General features: G+C 59.1%; 1 protein-coding gene across 6 annotated transcripts in view; it reads left to right on the top strand.

Annotated features, from left to right (window-relative positions):
• HIVEP3 (HIVEP zinc finger 3) overlaps positions 1 to 13,932 on the top strand; it is a 376,034-nt gene extending 362,102 nt beyond the window's left edge. For 3 of the 6 annotated variants that reach the window (XM_034650304.1, XM_034650313.1, XM_034650309.1), the window contains 3 exons: positions 2,855 to 2,941; positions 7,217 to 8,124; positions 9,117 to 13,932. In XM_034650304.1, the coding sequence (XP_034506195.1) occupies positions 2,855 to 2,941; positions 7,217 to 8,124; positions 9,117 to 9,914 (1,793 nt within the window). In that variant the 3' untranslated portion in view covers positions 9,915 to 13,932. Of the gene's footprint in view, positions 1 to 2,854; positions 2,942 to 7,216; positions 8,125 to 8,446; positions 8,756 to 9,116 lie in introns of all 6 variants that reach the window. The other 3 variants (XM_034650324.1, XM_034650329.1, XM_034650318.1) reach the window with 3 other exon arrangements.
• Positions 13,933 to 23,174: the final 9,242 nt, after the last annotated feature.

Genomic DNA, 23,174 nt, shown 5'->3' with positions numbered 1-23,174 from the left:
CATCCTCCACAGCCAGCATGGCTCCTGGCAGAGTCTCTGGCACTCAGGACAGCGTGGTGGTCACCCAGGCGGGGTGGGTTCCTGGTGTGGGAGGGAAGGGGCTTCCACGAGGCAAGCATCTGCTCTCTGCCAGGCGCGCTGTGCTGCCCTCTCCCTGCACTGGCCCACCAGCTCCTCCCAGCACCCCTGAGAGTCGGCATGACTTCAGAGTTGCAGCGATGGGGGCTCCAAAGGTTGAGAAACTTGCCCAAGAGCACGCAGCTAGCAGGTGGCAGAGCCCAGACTCAGACCCAAGCCGGCAAGCTCCTAGACCAGCCTGGGTCAACTCTGCCAGCGTGGAGCAAGCAAGCCCCCTGGAGCCCGAAACCTGGCTCTAGAGGGGACTTTGCGCTAACAGGGGGCCTGGGCTTGCAGGTTCACTGTGCTGGTCAGCCAGAGCCCTCCTGTGCCATCCCAGCCACTGAGACAGTCAGTAATCGTGTCTAATGGCATCACCAGCCCTGGGGCCCAGAGTTAGAGCAGAAGCGAGAAACCACCCTCTGCCCACCCCGGGCCTGGTGGCGCTTGGATTCCATGTTCTGTGAGGTTCCTTCCAGCATTTGCTTCTGTGATGAGGAGAGCATTGTCCGTGCATGGTGATTGCGCACCCATGTGTGCTCGGCACCTAACTTGGTTGACAAGAGACCTAAACCTTCCTGAAGGAACGTATATAGAAAATAATGTCCTAGCCGGAACGAGCAGTGTGCACAGTCCTCTGTGGTCTGGGGCATCAGGGGACAGCGGGCCAGTCCCAGAACCTCAGGGGACCACTGACATCTCTGGCCTGTGGAATCTGCCCTCCCAGCCCTTCATATCCTACCCAAGCTTTACTCACTCATGACAGGGCAGAGGCCCCCCATGTTAGATAGGGATCTTTGGGGAACCTCTGGCCCCAGAATGCCTCTGGAAGTTATGACTGCGCTTTCTCTTTGGCCAGGAGTAAAAGATCTAGTTTTCTGTTTGGTTATAGGAGGAAAATCTGAGTGGGGAAGGGTACAGTCACAGACTGGGAAGAAAGGGAAGAAAGAGGAAAGAAACAAGTCCTCTTCCATCCCTGCTGTCTTTGACCTGCATACCTCAGGGAATCCCGGGTTAAGGTTCCCATCACCCTCTCAGCAAAACCCTACAAATTCCTTAAAATTCTCAGAATGATTAGGAAGCACCCTTTGGTTCACCCATGGACTCCGTCCTATTCACCTACCCACCCACCCATCCATCCATCTATCCTCCCGTCTATCCATTTCTCCCATCTCCTAGTTTGTCTTCCTATCCATGTAACTTTCCATTTATTCTCTCGTCCTGTCTGTTCCCCCTGTTCTCACTTCTGTCCTCCCACCAATCCATCCTTCCATCTACCTGCCCAGTCTTTTATCCTCCTGTCTGTCCCTCCTGCACGCAACTCCTCACCCGTGCAACCCAACTGGCCACTTTCCCATTCACCCTTGCCTCTCTCCTCCTCTCCAGTTCTCCAGCTTCCCATCTGTTTATTAGCCCATTTTCCAACTATCCTTCCATTCAGGTTTTTCATCTAACCATCTATTCCCCGTGTGTCTCTCCATTTGCTTATCTAACCATCCAGTGTCCTATCCATCTGTCCATATTCTTCCTGTTCTTCCTTCACACCTTTTTTCCTCTTACCCACTTAGCCATCCATCCATCCATCCATCCATCCACCCATCCACCCACAAGTCTCTCTGTGCATCTGTTCAAGTGTCCATTCTTCTCTCTTCCATCTATTCAAACTTGCCAATTAATAAACTCAGACAGAGCACCTGACTCGGGGTGCTTACGATTATTATATGAACGATCGTGTGCAAATGTAGCAATCCACAGGGCCACGGTGAGACCATCAGGATTTGGGGGTGTCTGCCGAGCCCAAAGGAGCAGCCTGAGGCATCTGGCCTGCATCCTCCAGGGCAGACTGGGGTGCCCTGCCTCTCCTTCCCAGGATGCCCCTGCCACAGAGGTTTATGGCCTGTGACGCGCTGTGCACGCCTAGGAGAGAACTGAGGTATCGCTCCCTGGCCCCCGATCCCACAGAACTGCTACCCTGCTCAACAGCCGGGGGCTGGACGGACTGCTTAAGTCCAAGTCAGGGATGCAGTGGGCAGAGGTTTGACCAGCCCTCCCTGCCTGGGTCTGCATGGCACAGCGGCCCGGGGGCAACGGAAGCCGAGAACATGATTTCTCCAAGGAAGGCAGGGCTTGGGCCCCAGCTTTGTGGCTCACAGGTCCCTGTCCAGCTGACTTCCCTGTACCTTCTGCTCTTTCTCTGTTCTAACAGTGACTTTGTCCTGGTTCCTCTTCCCAAACCTTGCAGGGGGCTCTATGCGTGGCCTCAGTCGGAAGGGCATCCTCAGTACCCACCCAGCACATCAGTTAACAGGGGCCCTCTGGGCATCCGGGCATCTGAGAAGGCCGAAACTCCTGCTCAGTGAGGGTCACTAGCTCCTGGGCCCAGAGTTAAACCCAAAGCAGGAAAAACCTATTCCACATGAGTTGTCTTTTTAATTTCCTTTTTGTTTGTTTTTTAACCAGCATCTCCCTTTCTCATTACACCCTCTGCCGTCTCCCAGCCCCCTCCCCGCCCTCCCCCAGCTCCTGGGTACTGTCCTGAATGGTAGCTGTGGGGCTCCTTCCAGCCTGAGCACCTGGGCGCAGGGACATCCGGGCCCCTGCCCAGCCCCTGCAGCCAGTGGGGCCCTGACGGGTCTTCAAAGCCACAGCCTGCCAGCCAGGCACTGCGTCTGCGAGCCCCGGGCCTGCGCTGGCCCCCTGCCCTGCGGCCGAGCCTGAGTCCCTTCTTTCTTTCCAGGGAATCTGACTAAGCACATGAAGTCGAAGGCCCACAGCAAAAAGTGCCAAGAGACAGGGGTGCTGGAGGAGCTGGAAGCCGAAGAAGGTAACGAACTGCCAACTCCCTCCTCCCCCTCTTCCCTCCTCGCTGTCTCCCCCCTTCCTCTGCCTGCTCCTCCCCCTGCCCCCCATGCCCTCCCCTTCCTTCTGTCCTCCTCTCCCTGCTGTCTCCTCTCCCTCTTGCAGGCCCTCCCTCCGGTTTTCCCAGCCCCTGGGAGATAAAGGTTAAAGTCACGGAGTGATAGCCCCCCCATCCACGCACTCACGGTACAGGCTGCGTTACTGTCTTACCAACGAGGTGGCGGGCCTGACACCTTGCAGGTGCTCAGTGAACGTGTGTTGAATAAACCAGCGCACGAGTAATTGTAGTCAACGTTGCCTGAGCACCCACTACACGTCAGGCGTGTTGTCGACACGTGCTGCGAGTTATCTCGTAAATCCTCACGGTGACGCCGGGGGGCACGTACTCTTATGCACTCCATGCCCGCGCCCACACCGCCACACCCTGGGCATGAGCCTCACAACTGGGACTTTTAGAACTTGGGAAGCTTTCAAGGGAGCCAAAGCCAGACCTGACAGCCCCTGCCGCCTCCCCATCTCATCCCACATCCCCAGCACCGCACCCTGGCCAAAGTCCTCCATCAGCAAGAGGCACATGAAGCCTGCTTCCGCAAAAACCCAACAGAGAAGGGGAGTCAAAGGCCCTGGCCAGCCACAGCATCCGGGGAGGAGGCCCGAGGGACTTTGGCAGGTGGACACACGGTGTCTCCCCCTGCCCGCCCCAGCAAGGGGAGGTCAGGGAGGCCAGGGGCATTCCTCCTGTACGCAGCAACCCTTTGACCAGATTCCCTAAAATAGAATCAGGATTTAGAGTGTGACAAAGATGGGTGTGTGCGTGCGTGAGTGTGTCTTTGTTTTTCTGATTTCAAGATCTATTTACAGTCTTACAAAGAGTTAAAGCATGTTTCCTTTTAGATGGAATAAATCACCTTTACTGAACTAAACACAGTGAACTCGGGGCTGTTCCCGCTAAAATGAGAATGTGGGGTTACCAGGCTTATCCAGAATGTACATTAGGCCATTTACACCTGTCGTCTCAGTGAGTCCTCATAACTAGCAGTAGAAACTTGTGTGGCCGCATTTTAAGTTGAGGAAAGTTCAGCTCAGGCAGGTAAGGGCAGCCGCTCAACGGCACACAAACAGGCTGGCTGCACACCGCCCCAGTGCCTGGCGGGCTGGATCTGGGGGAGCCGGAGCCCCAGCCCAGAGCCTGCCCTGGCACCACACTGACCACCCAGGGAGGGACCCAGGGCTGGTCCCTGCCCCTCTCCCAATCTCATTTTCCCAATGAGACAACAAAGGATAACCGTCCCACCTTGTTTGAGGTAAAATCAGTGCATTTATTCTAGAAATAATTACTGAACACCGGCCCTATCCCAGGTCCTCTTCGAGCTGCTGGAGATCCCACAGTGAATAGAACTATGTTTTATTCTGGAAGCTTACTCTCGAAGGGAGCAGGGCAGTGAACAAATGCGGAATAGGACAGGGTCAATGAGTAGGAAGCAAAAATGTGAGTGAGGGGCTGGAAGATTTGGGGAAGGTTCACTCTGGTAGGTGTGAGCAGAGAATGTGAAGGGAGGGGTCAGGAAGCTGGTGGGGGGTGCGCGGAGGGGGTCTGGGGAAGGGCTCTCCCCGCAGAGGGAACAGAAGGTGCAGAGTCCCTGAGGACCCGAGTGGGGGGAGATGAACTCAGAGAACAGGGCCATGAAGGTCAAGGGATGGACTTGGCAGTGCAGTGGGGTAACGTCCCCCAACTTTCAGTGACTCCGTGTGCAGAAGACGGTCAAGAAGGGGTGTGGCTGGAGGCAGCTATCAGGCCGAGCACACGGGTGGAGCCGACACGACTGGGAACTCGTGGTGGCATGAGCAAAAAGGAGCCAAGAATGAGTCCGAGGTTTATGGCCTCAGAAACTGGAAGGACGGAGTTGCCACTTCCCGTGATGATGAGGAAGGTTCAGGGAGGAGCCTGTCTGCCAGACACCAAGTGGCGCTGGGGAGCACAGCCAGGGAACCACTGCCTCCCTGTGGCCAGGCCCCTGCCGGAGCCCCGCCCCGACAGTGAGGACGTTGAGCACCAGCGCCACCGTGTGGCCAGACCCCCTCGGTGCCCTCGCAGGCTTCATTCTGCATCTCCTCCTTGGTCCCAGGCCTGGAGCTGGCTGGGCTTTGTGGATGGAGCCTTGCCGGTGATCCCAGCAGTGGACTGGCAGCGCCATGAGGGGCATTGGGAACGGCCCACCTGGGCAAGGGCATCCTATACAGCCCTGCAGGAGCCCAGGTGTGGGGGGCCTGAAGAACCCTGTTCTGGGCAGGGGACCCTTGGCTTCCATCATTCCTGCCCCGAGTGCCTAGGGCCGGCCACTCTGGGCCTACGTCCTCATCCATAAAGAGGCTGTTCCGGAGCCTTCCCTGCTGGATATCAGGGGACACCGGTCTTGACTGTCCCACACTAGTAGAACGACCTCTCTGACCATCAACCTCGAGATGCTTGCAACGCTGACCGTCTGCTTGGGGTACTGGGGTCCTTCAGATACTTGCTAGGTTTTATTGGGTACTTACTATGTGTCAGACTCCCACGATCCTCCCACCAGCTTCATGAGGTGGCTTTTATTGCTTTTACTCCCATTTTACAGATGAGGAAACCGAACATAGAGAGAGAAAGCCAATTATACAACATCATACAGCAAGGAAGGGTCAAGCTGGGATCCAAACCCAGACCATTTCCTGCTTCTCAGTGAATAAGCATCATTTTTATACTGGCAGTGTAATAATGCAAGGGTTGTAAACCTGAGCCCTGACTCAGCCACGACTCCCTGGCTGATCTTGGGGAGGAAGCCCTTGCCCCCTCTGGGGCTGGATTTCCCCATATGTAAATGAGGGGTGAGGCTAGTTAACTGCTGGGTCTGAAATAGGTCCGAGGCAGGGCCTGGGACACTGCACCTATGTGTTTTGCATACCCCCCCCTTCCACATCCCTCCTGCCTTCCCCTCTGCTCCCTGCTGCCGGGAGACCTGCCCTTGCCCCCCCGGCCTGCCCTTCACCTGCCAACCCCAGTCCCACCCCATGGTTTTGACCCGCCGTCATCCACTCCACGCGTCGTCCTTCTGCTTCTTGCTGAGTTACTCAGAAGCATGAACACTAGGCTCTCGAGCCCCAGGGCTGCGGGGAATGGTGGGGTTTGGAAGCCCGGCTACCCCCGTGATCTGAGTCAGCTTATGTGTCCAGCTCTTTTGGTCGGTGGTGAAACGGGTGCTGGTGTGTCCGAGTGAAGCGGTGGGGCTGGCGATACACCCAGAGATGGGCCAGCAGGACCCAAACCCTCAGGAGCCTGACAGGTGGGCCAGATGTTAGAGCTCTCCCTAGAGTCCTGACTGCTGCCCACTTCAGAGATGTCCACGCTGGACTGGTGTCATGTTAAAAGTGACCCGGCTGGTCGGGGCTGCCCCACCAGAAGCCAGACCCGGAGGTATTCCAGAGCTCCATTCCCTCCTGGCTGGGAGCAGCAGGAGTTCTGCAAGGGCAATAGGTCCTCTGGACAAGAGCAGGTGGGATGGGACCCTGCTCCGCAGTCTGAGGCCAGATTACCCCAGAGGCCAGGACCTGCCACCTGCCCGATGGTGCTAGGCCATGGTGGCAGATGTGTGTTTAGACGGACCACGGCCGACGCTGCTGGACCGGCCAGCCTTTCTGCTGTGTCCAGAAGAGATCTCTTCATGAACGTGTTGAGTGGCCATAATTATTTCAGCCATTTCTCTGTGCCAGGTGTGTGTTCACTCCTCCCGGCCAACCCCGTGAGGGAGGTAAGACTGTCACATCCATTTGACAACACACCAAGGTGACTTCCCTGGCTCAGAGGGGAGCCAGCACTGAAATCCTAGTGAAAGGACAAACTAAAAAAAAGGTTTGTCTCATTTGCTATGGTTCAGTCCCAGCCCTAGGACTTATCTTACTTGAGCGAGGTACTTAATCTTGCTTACCTTGGTTCCCCCCTCTGTAACATGAAGATAAGAACAGTGCCGACCTCATGAGATCATTTGAGGACTAGACGAAGGTCTTAGAAGGAACCTGGCACAGGGTAGATACAAGGTAACTGTTGTTCACTGGGATTCTTTACAAAGAGTTCCCATACCTGTCTGGCCCCCATCCTCTCCACGAGCTCAGGCCACAACTACCAGGCCTGGTTGGCAAACAGGGACGTGGGCACAGAGGGTGGCGCATGGGGCCGGCTGTGACCCCGGGCTCTCCTGTGTCCACCCCGCAGGAACCAGTGATGACCCGTTCCAGGACTCAGAAGGGCGAGAGGGCTCAGAGGCCGTGGCGGAGCACCAGTTTTCAGACCTGGAGGACTCGGACTCGGACTCAGACCTGGACGAAGACGAGGATGAGGACGAAGAGGAGAGCCAGGACGAGCCATCGGGCCCGGCCTCAGAGGCACCCCTGCCTGGCCCACCGGCCCCGCTGCCGGCAGACTCCTCCCCTGGTCCGGGCCCTCAGCCCCCAGACGCCTCCTCCGGCAGCCAGGCCACGCGGGGCAGCTCGAAAGCTGAGCGCTTGGCAGCCGGCATTTGCTCCACGTCCAGCCAAAGCGCCCTGTGCCTCCCCCGGCTGGGACCGGCCCCTTCGGGCCCTGTGGAGAAGGACACAGGCTCAGCCCTGAGCTCCAAGGCTGTGTCCCCAAGAAGGCCGTGGTCCCCAAGCAAAGAAGCAGGCAGCCGCCCACCGCTGACCCACAAACACTCACTAACCAAAAGCGACTCGTCTCCCCAGCGACACTCACTGGCCCGAGAGCCACAGGCCTTCGCCCCCAGCCCGCCCGGCCCCCAGACGGGCCCTCTCCCTTGTGGGTCTCCAAGACTCGAGCTGTCTCCTCTCACCTCCCGCCCCCTGGGAAGGGAACTGCCCTCTCGAGCTCATCTGCCCCCCGAATACAAGGGGGCCCCAGACCCGGGTCCCCCCAGACACTCACCCACCAGGAGACGGTCCCCGGACCAGGCCGAGTCACCGCCACAGTCAGCGCTGCCGGGGAAATGGGCCTCGGCCGGGCCGGGCAGCCCCCCAGCGGGCGAACGCGGCCTAGGCTTGGGGCTGGCCCCGCGGGCTCTCCACCCGCCCGCGTCTCTACCTCACAAGCTGCTTGGCAGAAGCCCCGAGACCTGCGCCTGCACGTGGGTGAGTTCCTGCCCCTGAGCGGCTGGGCTGCTCGTCCCTGGTGGGGGAGGGGGGCGCACAGAGCACTCTTCCCTGAGGCAGCAGCCCCGCAGCTACACAGCCCTGCCAGCTCCGTGATTGCTCACAACCTAGCAGATGTTTGGGGGGGCACCTCCTGGGGGGGCTCCTGAAGCCAGCCAGGGTAGCCTCAGAGGCAGCAGAACGTGGCGGCATTCCCCTCCCCGGCCCCGACCCCACACCTCCAACAGCCCCGTCACCAGCAGCCTCAGAGACGCCGCAGCCAGCGCCACAACCGTCTGCACTGTCCCTGTCCCCGCCCCAGTGCCATCTCTGCCATCACTACACTAACAAGCCTTGGCCACCGCTGGGTCAGCTCCATCAGTGTTGCCGCGTCGGCAGCCCACAAGCATCCTGTCACCGCCACCGCCATGCGACGCCATCACTGTCAGCTTCCCCCTACTTCCCAGTGCCTCTTCGGTCGCCATATTGTCATGACCCCACACCACCAGTCACGACCAGCAGCATGGACACCATCACTCAGGGGCTTAAGCTCCTGGAGGGGCACAGGCTGGGACTCTTCCCTTGGTTTTTAATTCTGGAGTCACGTTACAATTCCTGACGGTGGGAGAAGGTAAAGAACCTAGAGTGGGAGCTCACGTCCAAGGGTCGAGTTGGGTCAAGACCACTCTAGGAACAGGAAAGGCACAGAACCAGGATTGAGGGCCAGGCGCATGGCAGTCAGGCGCACTGGCCAGAGGCATGAGGACCGTGGGGTCATTGCAGGGCTGGGGACAGCCCGCCCCCCGAGTGCACTAGCCCGGGGTAGCACCGCGGGCAGGGAGTCAGAGCTCCGCTCGCGCCCCAGCCCAGCCAGGACTCCTGTGTGCCCGCAGCCGAGCCCCCTTCTCCGCTGCCCCTCATCTTTAGGCCTTGGGGTATCCATGTGCCAGCACGTAGCCCTTGCCTTACCCTGTCTTATTTTCTGACCCCAGCAGAAGGCCGCATCCTGGAGTCCCTCCGGCTCACCAGGCCCTGCTCACCCTCCCTCCTCCCGACCCTTCTCGGCCCCCCACGACTTCCACGGCCACACCCCAGCCCGGACAGAGGAGAACATCTTCAGCCATCTCCCTCTGCACTCCCAGCACTTGGCCCGTGCCCCGTGCCCCCTGATTCCCATCGGCGGGATCCAGATGGTGCAGGCCCGGCCAGGGGCCCACCCGCCCCTGCTGCCGGGGCCCACCGCCGCGTGGGTCAGTGGCTTCTCGGGAGGTGGCAGTGACCTGACGGGGGCCCGGGAGGCCCAGGAGCGAGGCCGCTGGAGTCCCACGGAGAGCTCGTCAGCCTCCGTGTCCCCTGTGGCTAAGGTATCCAAATTCACGCTCTCATCGGAGCTAGAAGGCAGGAACCACCCCAAGGAGAGGGAGAGGACGAGTGGGGGCCTGGGCAGGCCTCCTGACTGGGAGCCCCGAGGGGCCGAGGTGCCCGCCCACAGCCCCCGCACCCCGCCTGAGGCCTCGCCCCGGCTACACCCGGGCCGCAGGCCAGAGTCCCGGAGCCCCCACTTGGAGTCATCACGCACGTCGGCCAACCCCGTGGCCTCCGCCGCCTCGCCCCTGGACCGCAGCAGTTCCGTAGGCTGCCTGGCAGAGGCCTCCGCTCGCTTCCCGGCCCGGAGGAGGAACCTCTCTGGGGAACCCAGGACCCGTCAGGGCTCCCCCGAGCCCTCAGGAAGTGGGGGGCCTGGGGCACTTCCACACCAGCCCAAGGACAGGGGCCCCCCAAGCACTTAGCCTCTCTCCGACTGCTTCAGCATGTGGCTTCCGGTGTTCAGCAACAGACGTTTCCAGACAGTTTCCTCGAATCAGCTTGCTCTCATGGGCTCCCTCTCCCATCTGTCCATCTGTCCAAGCAGCTTCTGCACAGCCCCCCCACTGTTCTATCTTCCCGCGTATGCAGTTATCTGTGCCTTGTCCTGTACCTTTTGTTGCTTGAAAAGAAACAAAACAAAACACACGCACACATAAAAAAAAAAAAAAACCAAAACAAAAACACCCATGAGGAGTTTGAGGCTGTGAATATTTTGTGCTTTTTTGAGAAAGGGTGTACGTGGGGCCTCAGCCTGAGCCCTTGCGGTCTGCAGCCATCCCCCAACGCTGGCAAGAGGTAGCCATTTGCTGAGGGGAAGGGGGATGCACTGAAGGAGGAAAAAAAAGAGCGAGAAACTTTTTAAAAATACATAATTAAATGTAAAAGCGAGCACTCCTGTGTACAGACGTTTACAGCTCCTCTGTAGTTTGCCACTCCACTCCACCCCAGCTAGGGACCACCCTCACTGCCAGCAGAAGGGCCAGCAGCCCAAGGCAGAGGGACACAGGCAGGGGGACCCCACTCAGCCTCCACGGGCAGGCCCAGAAAACCCCAGCCTTCTTTTTCTGAAGGACAAGAAAATGTTACCTTCCCTAGGATTTCAACACTAGTAGGGAGCAGACAGTAGGTAGGAGCTTGCTGGTTCCCCCAGGGCTCCCTGATACCCACGTGGTCTGAGTTGTGGACCCATCCTGGCATCCTGACAAATTTCCCCAGCACCTTACCCTCCAACCCCTCCCCTATCCCCCACCCCTAGCCCCTAAGCTGTGAAAGGAGCCCTGATTGTTCATCTCCTGGTTCCCGAGCACCAAACTGAGGCCTTGCTTCAGGGCCCCAGCTACGGGCTGCCTCCCTTGTTCTAGAAACTACCACAAGGCTGAACAGACAGGGCCCAACCGCTAGGGGTCAAGATCCCAGGTGCATTGCCTTGCCATTCCTGAGGCTGGAGCTTGGGTTCTGTTGCATATTTGGTCCCTAGGGTTCAAAGGGCCCTATTTCTTCCATGGCTGGGCTTTTCCAGTGCTTAGCACTGGACGTTCATAGGGACCTATTTCAGGACCTCTTTTCAGCAGGACTGGATTCCCCCCTCCCACCATCCCCACTCCACACACTGTCAGGCCTCCACTACCCCCAGGAAGTACCCAAATCCATGACTGGTGGGAACTGCCCAGGCCTGTTTGTTGGCTTAACTCTCTTTTAAAAATCTCTCTCTGTCTCTCTCTGTCTCTCTCTCTCTCTCACACACACACGCACACACAGAAGATGGTGTTTGGTACTTCTCCCAGCTTCCTCAGATTCTCTTGACCTACAAGAATTGTCCTAAGTCAATCGAATTCTTCTCCAAAGCAGTCAGTACTAGCCAGTGTCTCCTCTCTGTATTTCCTGGGACAAAAACCTGCTTTGTAAGAAAAATAATATGACCAGAAATTAAAATCCCAAGTTGAAATATAGAACTCATGTTTACCCTGCCCCGGGAGAGGCAGGTTTTCTGCCAACCTTCCAGAATTTCTTTTCTTCTGTTTCTACAAAGGGGGAGAACACACAGGGACCACTGTCCTTGGCCCACCTGGGCTAGGTGCTGAAGCCTCTTTACAGAGCAGGGAATGCCCTGACCTGTCCTCAGTCCTCAGCCAGGCCATTGAATCCTGTGCCTGGGGCCTCCTGAGCTGTTGAAGTTGTACAGACAGGACACTGGTTGAGGCTATAATTCCCTCCTCTGCCGGTTCGGGGCCTTTCCCTGCCTGGCCTCTGCTGAGTAGACAGGCCGGCCCCAGGTTCTGCTAAGACACAAACCGGACAATAAGGAAGGGCCTCCCTGGGGGTAAGGTTAGCCGGCAGTTCTCACCTCCCTGGCCCAGAGTCCAGGGCTCCCGCCCACCCTGGGAGAAGGCCAGCAAGCCCAACCTTGACTATATTGGCGCTGTTTTGGCCTCACAGGAAGTGGGAAGGTGCCTGGTCCCAGTTACAGCCCAGGCTTCCCTAACTCTCACCTCTCACCCCTAGCAGTGGACACTTGTAGCCCCGGGGCCCGGGAGCTGGATAAAGGGCATCACTTCAGCCCAGGTTTGAAACCTTCCTGGGCAAGATCTTCCAGTCCAGACCTACAAAGTAGCAGATGGGGGTTTCTGCTAGCTGCGCCAAGCCCCTGACCTTGGGCGTGGCCAGGCCTCTCCCCCCAGCCATGGACCTCCACTCTCCTGGGCGTCATTCCCGTTCTTGGACAGCCTGCTGACTGAGATTTCCTTCCTGGGAGACCCAGTCACGGACAGTGTGGCCAGCAGGGGAGGGGCCTCACAGCTGCTGAGGCCCACAGGCCCAGGCGCAAGGGACAGGAACCAGGAGTCACCGGAGATCCATTTCTCAATGACAGGGACACAATACACAAAGAGAATCTGGCCGAAGGGCTGCTGCCCCACTCCACACTCCAATCTCCAGAGGGACAGAATCAGTGCCACCAGCGTCGGACAGATGTCTCTGGGCACAGCGCTACCCCTCCTGCCAGACTCTACCCCTGCTTGCCTGAGCACAGAGACCCCAGCACACACACCCCTCCATAATTTGGAAAAGGACTCTCACTCCATGCCCTTCCCGGGGCCCCCTGCCCCACTCTCAACCACCCCACATTTGTAGTCTGTATGTGACACTCCTGTCCCTGTTAAGGGAAGCAGTCCCAAGAGCAGTGTTGACTTGTTGCCACAGACACCTATTTGGCTCGGTCGGAATGTGTGGGCTAGCCATTCCTCGGTCCAGGCTCGCTCTGGTCCTTGGCTGTTGACAGTGTGGCTGGAACCAAATGGCAGAGGTCTCAGAGCTAGCCTCGCCCTCTGTTGGGGATTCCAAGACACTCAGCCCCCAGGCCTACCCTCCAGGATGCCCTCCACCCTCAGCAAGCTCAGGGCCATTCTGGGTACTAACCCCATTCCTCTCCAGGGCACCAGTCCCCAGGGCCCACCCCCCGGCCCCTCACCCATGGCTTACACTCTGGCCCAACCACAGAGACCTGCCAGGACGCCGACAGCAGCAAACTGCCCATTCTCCCTTTTCCATCACCTCCAACTTCCAGACCCAGAAAGCCCTCTGCCTTCCTCTGTGGGAAAAAGTCTGAAAGAATTAGCTTCCAGATCCCGGGAGCCCCATTCCGTTCTCACCCTGCACTTCTGAATAGGAACCAGCAATATATCTGAGCTGACCTGCTCTCCAGCCCTTTCTCCAGAAAAAAAATCCTCCTTAAAGCAAAGTCCTGCCTCCGAGACAGATCTGCAGCAGTGAGCAGGGGGGAGAAAGTTCCCGAAGGCCTGTCCCGCAAATTCTGCTTCCGTGTTGTGGCTCCAGTCTGCTTTCCATTAGAAAACCGCTTCGGCACTTACGATCACTTTACTAAACCTAGTGTTTAAAAAAGAGAAGAAGAAGAGAAAAAGAAATAAGAAAGAAACGTGTAGGCAAATGTAAGATATATGCTCCCTGTAAGATAAATATTTGCCTTTTTTTTCTAAAAGGTGTATGTATTCCGTATGTGAAATTGTCTGTAGAGAGTTTCTATGTTCTTAAATGGCAATACATTCCAAAAATCGTCCTGTAGATATGTACAGCAGCCATACTGGGATGGGGTAGTTTTGCCTGTAATTTTATTTAAACTCCAGTTTCTACACTTGCATCTTGCAATGTTGGTATGGTATATATCAGTGCAAAAGAAAAAAAAAAAAACAACTCAACAAAAACTCCATGCAGGTCTAAAGCACAGAGTCTGATGCACAAAAGGAAAACCTGCTCAGTATCGATGTGTGTGACCTTTGTTGTAAATTACACCTGTACTGTGAACGCGAGGTTTTTACAAGTGTAATAATCGCCTTTATTACAGCTCCGGCTGAGTGGTCAGCCTGAGGATATTTTTAAAAAAAAACACACACAGCACGTTGGAATAAATTTGAAAATCCCAACATAGCCCTGCTCCCCTGGCTCATGGTTTTCCTTGAGGGTTGTGGAATGTCAGTAGAATGTCAGAGTTGGAGGGACGCGTGGTGTCTCGAGGGCTACAGAGCGATCAGCCCCGGGGGGAGGCAGGTGAGTAGGCCCCAGGCACACAGCCAGGGCCTCACGTGGCCCCTCGCTTCCAGGCCTGGCGTGGAGCACCGGACATAGCACCACTGTGGTCTGGGATCCATGTTTCCTGGGGCTGCTGTGGCTAAAAACAACAGAAATCTATTCTCTCACAGCTCTGGAGTCCAGAAGTCCGAAGTCTTGGTGTCGGCAGGGTGGGCTCCTTCTGGAGGCTCTGAAAGAGGGTCCGATCCACACCTCCCCCAGCTTCTGTGGCCGCCAGTGAGCCTTGGCGGGCCTCGGTGTGTAGCCCTGGCGCCGGACCTCCGATTCCGCCTTCCTCCTGCTTTCTCCGTAGGTTCCCTCCCCCACCTTCTCATCTAAAGACACTGGTCATGGGATTTGGGGCCTACCCTAATCCAAGACGATCTCATCTCTGGATCCTTAACTGAATACATCTGCAAGTACCCTTTTTCCAAATTTAGGTCACACTCAGGTTCTGGGGACTGGGGAATGGGCTTCACTTTGGAAGGCCATCATCCAACTCACTAGAGAGTAAGACCTGGAATCAGATCATGACACAGCCACTGACTCCTGTGTGACCTGGGGCAATTACACAACCTCTCTGGGCCTCCATTGCCCAACTATAACATGGACAGTGGGTGTGGGGATTCAATGAGATGGTGTATACAGGGTGGCTAACGAAGCCTTGAACAGAGTAAGCTTTCAAACATCTTCTCTGAGCAGGCCTGGCACGGGGAGGGGGGGGTGCGGATACCAGGGAGAAAAGGCAGGCATGGATCCCCACCTTTCGCATTCCGCAACGATTTGCTGAGCGCCAGTGAGGGGCCGATGGTTGGCTACAACAGTAGGCAAAACAGTCCCGCCCTCGAAGAGCTTTCATTCTAACACGTCATTGCGTGTACATTCCCTCCTAATGACGTCATTAATGACCTAATCTCGGCGGCCATAACTGCCGTGGCGGGAGAGAAGAAAAGCTCTCGTGCAGACTGGGTCCGAGTCGTCCTAGAGACCTTTCTTTGAAAACACCTAAGGGTCAGAGGAGGAAGGGGAAGCCACGAGAAGTCCAGCCCTGGGAACTAAGAAGCTCTGTCGCGGCCCCGAGGGGATTGCTGCTGACTTCGGGAGAGTCTGGCCTAGCACGGTGCCCGGGGCAGAGCGGCCCTTCGCGGGTACCGCTGGGCCTCGAACAAAGGGCGGGAAGCGGGGACAGCAGTTCTGGACGCCTTCCCAGGGGAGAGTGGGGCAGTAGTTGGAGGGGGCGTATGGGGCCCAGGGAGGAAAGAGCTGCGGTGCTGCGGGGCGTGGGGGCGGGGGGAAGCTGATGGGAAGGAGTTGGTGAAAATCAAGCTCCCACAGACACACCCTCTGTGGCGACCCACGGGAAGGGGTGCAGGGGAAGTCAGCCTGTCTGCTGGGTGACAGGAAGTTGAGGGCATCCCTGCGGAGGGATTTCTCTGTGAAACGGAGTGGGGCCACCTGAAGATTGCAGACTTGCGGGAACCAGGCACTGAGGCCCCGGCTGCTCCCGGCGTGGTTTCTCGGCCGCGCTCCCCAGCCACGGTGCGGGCGGCCAGGTCGGTGCATCGGGGGCGGGGTTCTGTCCAGCCGGGGGACAGAGGGACAGCGGGGTGCAGGAGGTGAGACTATCGGCAAACAAAGAGGCGAGTTATGCCAACCAAATTCACGGGCCGGGAAACAAACGGGTGACTGATACAGAGAGAGGCCAGTGGTCAAGTGACAGGGGATTGGGAAATGCAGAAAGGCTGTGAGCTGTCTTCGCTCACGATTTCAGAGGCGAGCCAGGTGTGGCAGAGAATGGCTGGCCTCTGGCGTGGCTGCTGGGGTGCAGGGAGCGAGGAGGTCACTGCAGAGGGACAGGCCAGAGGATGAGTGGCCGGGGCGTGGAGGTCACCTCTGGTGCCTGCAGGGCTTGGGGGGAGACTGGGGTTCTGAGCCAGGGAGCAAGGAGCAGTCAGGAGAGGGGCTGCCCGCCGCAGAGACAAGCACCCCCGTAGCTCAGGGGCTGACTCGGCAGAAGCTTGTTTACCCCCCGGGCCACACTTTCGATGGGGTCAGCAGGGCAGCTCTACGGATCCCAGTCGGTCACAAACCTGATTTGCAGTCCTTACACAACCAGGGAGATGTGAGTGTCGGCCCCCATCGTCAGAGGAAAGAGCACCGTCACCAGCCGCAAGCACGTAGCTAGTCAGAGGCGGCGTGAGGACGGACCTGACGCCGGGCCACGTCCTCATGGAAGCCCCTGTCCCTTCCTTCTCTCGCACCTGAACTCTGGCCCGAGGGGAGCCCCGGCTCTCAGACAGCTCATCTCTGCCCAGGAGGCAGTGGGACAAGGCAGGCCCAGGCTGGGGCTCCTTCCCAGCAGCTGCCCGATTTCTCAGCAGTGCCATCTGGTAGCCACGTGGCTTCCCCGGGACATGGCTTCCCCGGGACGGAGGCTGCAGGCCCAAGGATCAACAGGCAGGTGCCAAGGTTTGGCTTCCCATATTCGAGAGCATGAAAACTGCATGTGAATTCTCTGCAGGACTACTTGCCACCTGCCCTCGCCCACCTGCCACAGGGCCCAAGGCCTCCCAGTCATTTACACTGCCACCAGGCCTCCCACAGCTGCTCCCTAGAGGTCATGAAGCACTTTCCCTTTTGAAGTAAGGCAGGACGGGGCACGCACCCCCATTTTTCACATGAAGGGTTGAGCCCCAAATCACACCCTAGCAAATGGCGGGGCCACTGTCCTAGTAAGACCTGACCCGGAGCCTCAGAGGGGCTTAGGCTGCCGTCTGTGGCCATGGAGGCCTCAGCCAAGTTTGCCTGGCTCCCCATCCAGGATTAGGCTAGTCCTGCCCTCACCCCAAGGCCTGGACCCTCTCTGGGCTAAGGACCTGGAGACTCCTGGGGGCCAGGCCACTGCAGGAAGGACAGCTTCAGAAGGCAGGCCAGCCTGAGATGGGCATGAGTGGAGAGAAGAAGAAAGGGTCAGGGGAGGCCAGAGGGGGCTGAGAAAGAACAGACTGGGGCTGACTGCAGGGGCTCATTGCAGGCCTGTTTATAGAGGAGGAAGAATGCGGCTCAGGGGGCGCCTGGGTGGCACAGCGGTTAAGCGTCTGCCTTCGGCTCAGGGCGTGATCCCGGCATTACGGGATCGAGCCCCACGTCAGGCTCCTCTGCTGGGAGCCTGCTTCTTCCTCTCCCACTCCCCCTGCTTGTGTTCCCTCTCTCGCTGACTGTCTCTATCTCTGTCGAATAAATAAATAAAATCTTTAAAAAAAAAAAAAAAGAATGTGGCTCAGATAGATGCCGCTGTCTCCCAAGATCACAGTGGTCAGTGGCAGAGCTGGGATTTATAGCCAGGCCTTTACATTCAGGAAGTGGTTGGCTTCCTATGGAAAGAGAATCTGCCTCTTTGCTGCTGAGCAGCCCTTGAAACTGGATTGGGTTTGGGGGACCCTAGCATACATTTCCCTGGTCCCATCAAAGCCTCAGCCACGTTAGGGAGACCCGGCTGCCAACTGCCCCCTTTTAGAGATGAGAAAACGGATGTCCAGAGCTGAGAAGGGCTTGGCCCAAGGCCAGGGCTAGGATTCCTGAACCCTCAGCACAGCCACCTGCACACCCTGCCCACCCCTCCTCTACCCCAGGCCCAAGTTCACCTGCCTGGCTCTCCTGCCCAGCTCTGCCTTTTTAGGAAAGGAAAAGAGCAGCCCTGGTGGCAGGCAGGCTAGTGGGCGGGCGGCCATGCTAATCCACCAGCTCCCGGCGGCTCCGGTTACCGTGGTTTGGGGCCCCGCAGCCCCGGCGGGGAGTGCCAGCCCAGCCAATGGGTGCCGCCAGCTGAGCTGCCCTACCAGAGCCATACAAGGCCTTGCTGTGGCCCAGTCTCAAGCCGGCACAGGGCAGCCCCGGCACCGGCACCCGCCCCGCCCGTGAGCCTGCCAGCCCAGCACGTCCTCCGACTCTGCCTAATCCAGCCCGGGAGTAGGCAGGGCAGTGGTGCACGTGCACCAGGCCCAGGGCTCCGCAGGGTCAGGAAGGTGGCAGCACCAGGGCAGAGGCCAGAACTGGGGCATGGGCCTAGCTAGCAGGAGGGATCCTAGCTGGGGTCAGGAGGACGGATCCCCCGCCTGGTCCAGGCTGAGCCATTTCTCGACAAGGTGCCCTTCTGTTCCCGTCACCGCTTTGGCCTGACTGGCCACCTGTCCTGCCTCTCTGGGAAAGGCTCCGCAAAGTTAGTATCCGGTTCTTTCTGGGGTCTTCCCAGGGTCCAAGCCCTAACTTACCTGATCCGTCCTGAGTGTAAGCTATGCGTGCCTCTCAGAATTAGGGGTGTCCACGAGTGTGTGCATGTTGTGAGAGTCATACACGTACGTGTCCCCTTGTGGACCTTGCGTGGCTCCTGGTCACTGCTGTGGGTCTGGGCCTAGGAGGCTGGAAGAAGTAGGGACAGGCAGCCCGTCCCCAGCAAGCTCACCCCATCTGTCCGCTCATAGTGCCTTCAACTCAATGCTCACAAGAGCCCTGGGAAATAGGAAGGTTTGGCCCCATTTGACAAGCAAGGAAACCGAGTCATAGAGAGGTTATTTGCCCAGGGTCAGGGTGCCAGGGTTCAACTGCAGAGCAGTCTGACTCTAGACCACCACACATGCAGACTTCTCCTCTGGGAATTCAGATCCTGGAGGGACAGGGAGCTGCCACTTAGACCAAAGTGCATATGGAGAAAGGAAAATGACCGTCCGAGATAAAAGGATCCTTTGCTCTTGTGTGGGGCAGGGCTTTCCCAGACCCCTGAGGCCACCATTACCCAGGCCATGGCCATGGCTGCCCTCGGGTTCAGAGGCCTGCATGGAGCTTCCCTGACAATTAGATTCACGGAAGCCACTGGTTTTGAGCACCCTTGTGTGTCCTACGTGGACCGAGCTGAGCTTGGAGCCAAGACTGTGGTACTCGCCAGGGCCACCCGGCAGGTGAGGGAAACGTGCCGGCATGGGGGGTGTTGGGCCAGGCTGGCATTGGGCTCTGTTTGCTCACCCAAGAAAGGAGGAGATAAATATAGACACAGGATTACTCAGACACGGCCTGGGAAAACCGGCTCCACACCTTGACTTCAGCCCTGGACCAGTCTCACCTTTACCTGCCTGCCCACTCTGTGCCCGCTGCCAGGCCTGCCCCGCCTCCTCTCAGGACTCCCCACCTGGAAACTCTGGGACAGCCCTTCCTACCTGCTCTCTGGGGGCGGGACAGAAACCAATGCCCAGAGAGAGCAGGGCGCTTGCCTCGAGTCCTCCAGCAGGTTAGGAGCGGACAAAGCTAGGGCCGCACCTGGCATTAGAGGGCATGTTTTCAGGCCCAGGCACTACATCAGTCTGGACTCAGTTTCCCCATCTGTGCGACGGAGGCCTGGCACACCCCGCCCTCCATTGCCTTGGGCCTGCTGCACGTAGGATGGAGCGGGGGACCACCCAGCAGAAACGGGATGAGGCTGGGGTCTCGCGTGCCAGGAGACGCTGACCCGAGCACGATGTGTATACCGCGGGCGCTCGGACTCTGGAGCCAGACTGCATGGGCTCAAAGCCCGGCTGTCCATTGTCAGTTGTAGGACTCGGGGCAAGTTATTTAATGTGTCTGTGCCTCAGTTTCCTCATCTCTAAAACGAGAAGAACAGCAGTAGTTGCTACTACCTGCCATGACATGGTATAAATATCACAGGGAGTAGATACTGTATACATAGACCAGCAGCCCAGGGACGGCGCCAGCCTCTGAGCGCGTCGGGGCTTTAGGTGGGCCACTCCCTGCAGAGCACTCGCACCCGGGCTTGGCACGAGCACCTGCTCCGCGTGCGGTTAGTACGACTGCCCAGCCGAGGCCGGTGGGGGCTGGGAGGCAGGGGCCTGGGAGGGCGGCTCAGGGTCCCGGCCGCCAGGGGAACAGCCTGGCCCCGGGCCGTCCGGCGCCCAGGTCTCTGCTATGCTGTGGCCTCTGCAGCCGTCCCCACCCCCCACCGCCCTGCCTGCAGCGTCTAGAGTCAGGCAGACATGGACGTGAACGCCGGCTCCACCACTTAGAGGTTGTGGGAAGCGAGGTGCGTGAGTGGCCCTCTCCAAGCCTCAGAGCCCACTTTACCCGCCCTGGGCCGGGTGGGAGCGTTACCTAGGGGAATGTGTGGGAAACGTGCGGCCCAGCCAGGCAGATGGGCTCTGCACACCTTTCCCTTGCTTCCTCCACCGGCCTGCAGGCTGTGGGCTCAGCCTGAGAGAGGCCATACCTGGCCACCTGAGCCTCACCCGCGCCAGGGCGCTCAGCCATGGTGCCACCGGTGACGCCGCGTGAGTGCAGGCCCCTGCCCACAGGCCTGCGGGAGCCCTAGTGATCCGTAAGTCCCCTCCTGCACGTAGCCCCCCGGCACCCCTCATGCCCCCGTGAATGTCCACACGGGGGTCCGTGCCCCCCATGCGTACCTGCACAGGGACACGTCCAGGAACACGTGGGTACCCAGGGCACAGCCGTGCACACACAAGCACACCCATGTATGGGCACCGAGAGACAGGGGCTGCGGGTGTATCCCTGCACACCCTCACCAGCACGCACGCTCTCACACTCGGGGTGTCCCAGCCGGGCCCGGCCCTAAGGTGGCCGTCTTCACAGCAGAGGAATGCAGACAGCTGGGGAGCCTCTGCCAGCGGACGTGAGGGAGAGGCCCCGGGGAAACCACACGGGCAGCAATCCAGGCAGGCATGCCAGGCTGAGGCGGGGCCCTCGGGTGCCAGGAATTGTGCGGGGGGGCATGCACAGATACTTGCTTACTCCCATCTCTCCCATCAGCCAGTGTCCTCGGAGCCTCTAGGACATGAAGGCCAAGGGGTCTCACAGACCATCGTCCTCCCACAAGGGAGCGAGCAGTTTCTCCCTGCCCAGCCCTGCTGGGTGGCGGGGCCCTGACTCTCTCTGGGCTGCAGCGGCTGGTCTGAGCCGTGAGGGGCCACACCAGGTGGTCTTCCTCACGGGGGAAAACAGGAGAACCTATGACCAAAGGAGAAGCAGTGTAGCCATTGACTCAAGAGACGGACACCATGTGGAAGTCCCAGAACTCCTTGGGTAGGGCTCGTGTTGGCCCGACAGCCACCGTGTGCTAAGCCCCGTTGCATCTACCAACTCCCCGAATGCTCGCAGAACGCGCCCTCCTCTCATTTGCAGATGTGGAATCCAACGTGCCATGACCTACCCGGGTCCCAGAGCTGGCCGACTCCGGAGCCCAGCGTCCAGCCACGATGCGTGTGTGTGGCCTCCGCCACTGGGCACTTTTCACACAGCCGGCGAAGAGGTCTGCAGGTGAGGCCTACGCGCTACAGGCAGCATGAAAACACGGTCCAGATCTCAGAGGCAGGGATCCCTGGCCCGATGCAGCACCTTGCCCCATCGACCTGCTGCAGGTCCCAGCTGCGCTACCCACAGGTGGGACCACACGGGAGGCGGGGGCAGGCTGAGAGCCTCCTGGGGGTGTCAGCCTCTTCTGCCAAAGCCCAGCATGGGGCACCAGCTGAGGCTGGGTGGGGGCCATGTTGGTGTACCAAGGGGGGGTGGGCACGAAGAAGGGAACAAGTGCCGGGGTAGGAGAGGTCATCCCTTATCTCCCCCATAAAGAACATATGGCTTCAGAGGAACAGAAGCCAATGAGTTCCAGAATAGACTGAGCAGGGGGAGGGGCTCGTGAGGACCCCAGTGAGGACCTGCCCAAAGGCAGAGTCCCTGAGACCAGAGCTGATGCCCTCAGACACCTGTGAAAGGTCCCCAAGCCAACTGGGTCCTCCATGTTCCAGACCTGGGCGGGACAAGGGGCACCAGGCCCTGGTGTCTAGGACCCTGTGGAGGAAGGAAGCAGAAGGAGGGAGTACGTGACCAAAATCCCATCCAGAGAAACCTAGCTGACCCCTGCGTGCCCCTGGCAGGCTCTACCCACAGGCTTGGCCGTGTAATTCCTGCGGAAGCTAAAATGGGAAAACGACAGCAGAGTCAGGGGAGGACCCAGCAGGCAAGTGACATGCCCAAGGCCATCCAGGTAGAAAGGATTCGAACTCCAGCCACCACCTCTCCTTCTGAGGAGAGCCCAAAGTGGAGCCTCGGGGCGGGTCAGGTCAGCAGCACTCCGCAGCCTGGGCTCCCCAGCCTGCCCGTCCAGCCCAGGAGGAGTGCGCATACCTTTCCAGAAGAAGGGGGCCAGTCACTGCCCCAGGCTCCCACCTGCTCGGCCGGGACCAGAGTGTGGTGGAGGCGGAGGACTCCGCCTCTCTGAGCCTCGGTCTCCCCAGGTGGCAGCAACGCCCAGCACTCAGGTTGTTCTGATCATAGCTGGTGTCCCATTTAGAAAGGTCCAGACACAGCCTCGCACACAAAAGCTCTCGCTGTGACCATCTCTCTGTAGTTTCCAAAGACTTCTCAAGGCCCCTGCACCCTTCCAGAGTGCTCCTAGGCTTGAGACAACAGCCAGCACAGGACTCTGGAGAAGGGCGACACAGCCAGTGTCGCCCCGCTTTTCAGCTTCCCAGACCCAGGCCCAGAGAGGGGGCGTGACTCCGGAAACAAACGGGCAGTGCTTGGAGGACTCATGGCCCGCTGTCTCTCCCATGACAGCCCTGAAGAGGAGAAGAGACCTCGGGCTCTCAGGAGTGTGCCCAGGGCAGCCCCGGGGTCTTGTGGTGGCTCTGCGACCCCCTGGCCCTTCCAGGGCACAGGCCTTCCTCCTTCTGGGCAGTCCTTCCCCCCAGCTGCTGTTTCCCCGGGTGACCCACGCAGGGGGCCTGGGCTGCCGGACCCCATAGAGCCGGAGTCCCAGAGGCTGGAGGGAGGGTCGGCCTCCGGGGGTGTCCTAGAGTCCCGCAGGGGGAGCCGGAGCGGCGGGGGGCGGGGGGGCGCACGTGGCGGCGCTGCCCGCGCGGTGATGTCAGACCCCGCCGCGCCCGGGTCCCAGCACGTTCGGCCGCCAAGCGGGGAACAAAGCGTCCCGCGCGTTCCTGCGCGCTGACTCACCGCCCGCACGTAGCGCGCCGCCGCCGCCGCGGCCGCTTTGCCCAAAATTGGTCGGGAGCGAGGGCGGGCCGAGCGCTGCGCGGCGGCGG

This window comes from Ailuropoda melanoleuca, chromosome 2, assembly GCF_002007445.2.
Source record: "Ailuropoda melanoleuca isolate Jingjing chromosome 2, ASM200744v2, whole genome shotgun sequence".
NCBI lineage: Eukaryota > Metazoa > Chordata > Mammalia > Carnivora > Ursidae > Ailuropoda > Ailuropoda melanoleuca.
The sequence above is the reverse complement of the archived record's forward strand: the minus strand, read 5'-3'. Positions and strand labels throughout refer to the sequence as shown.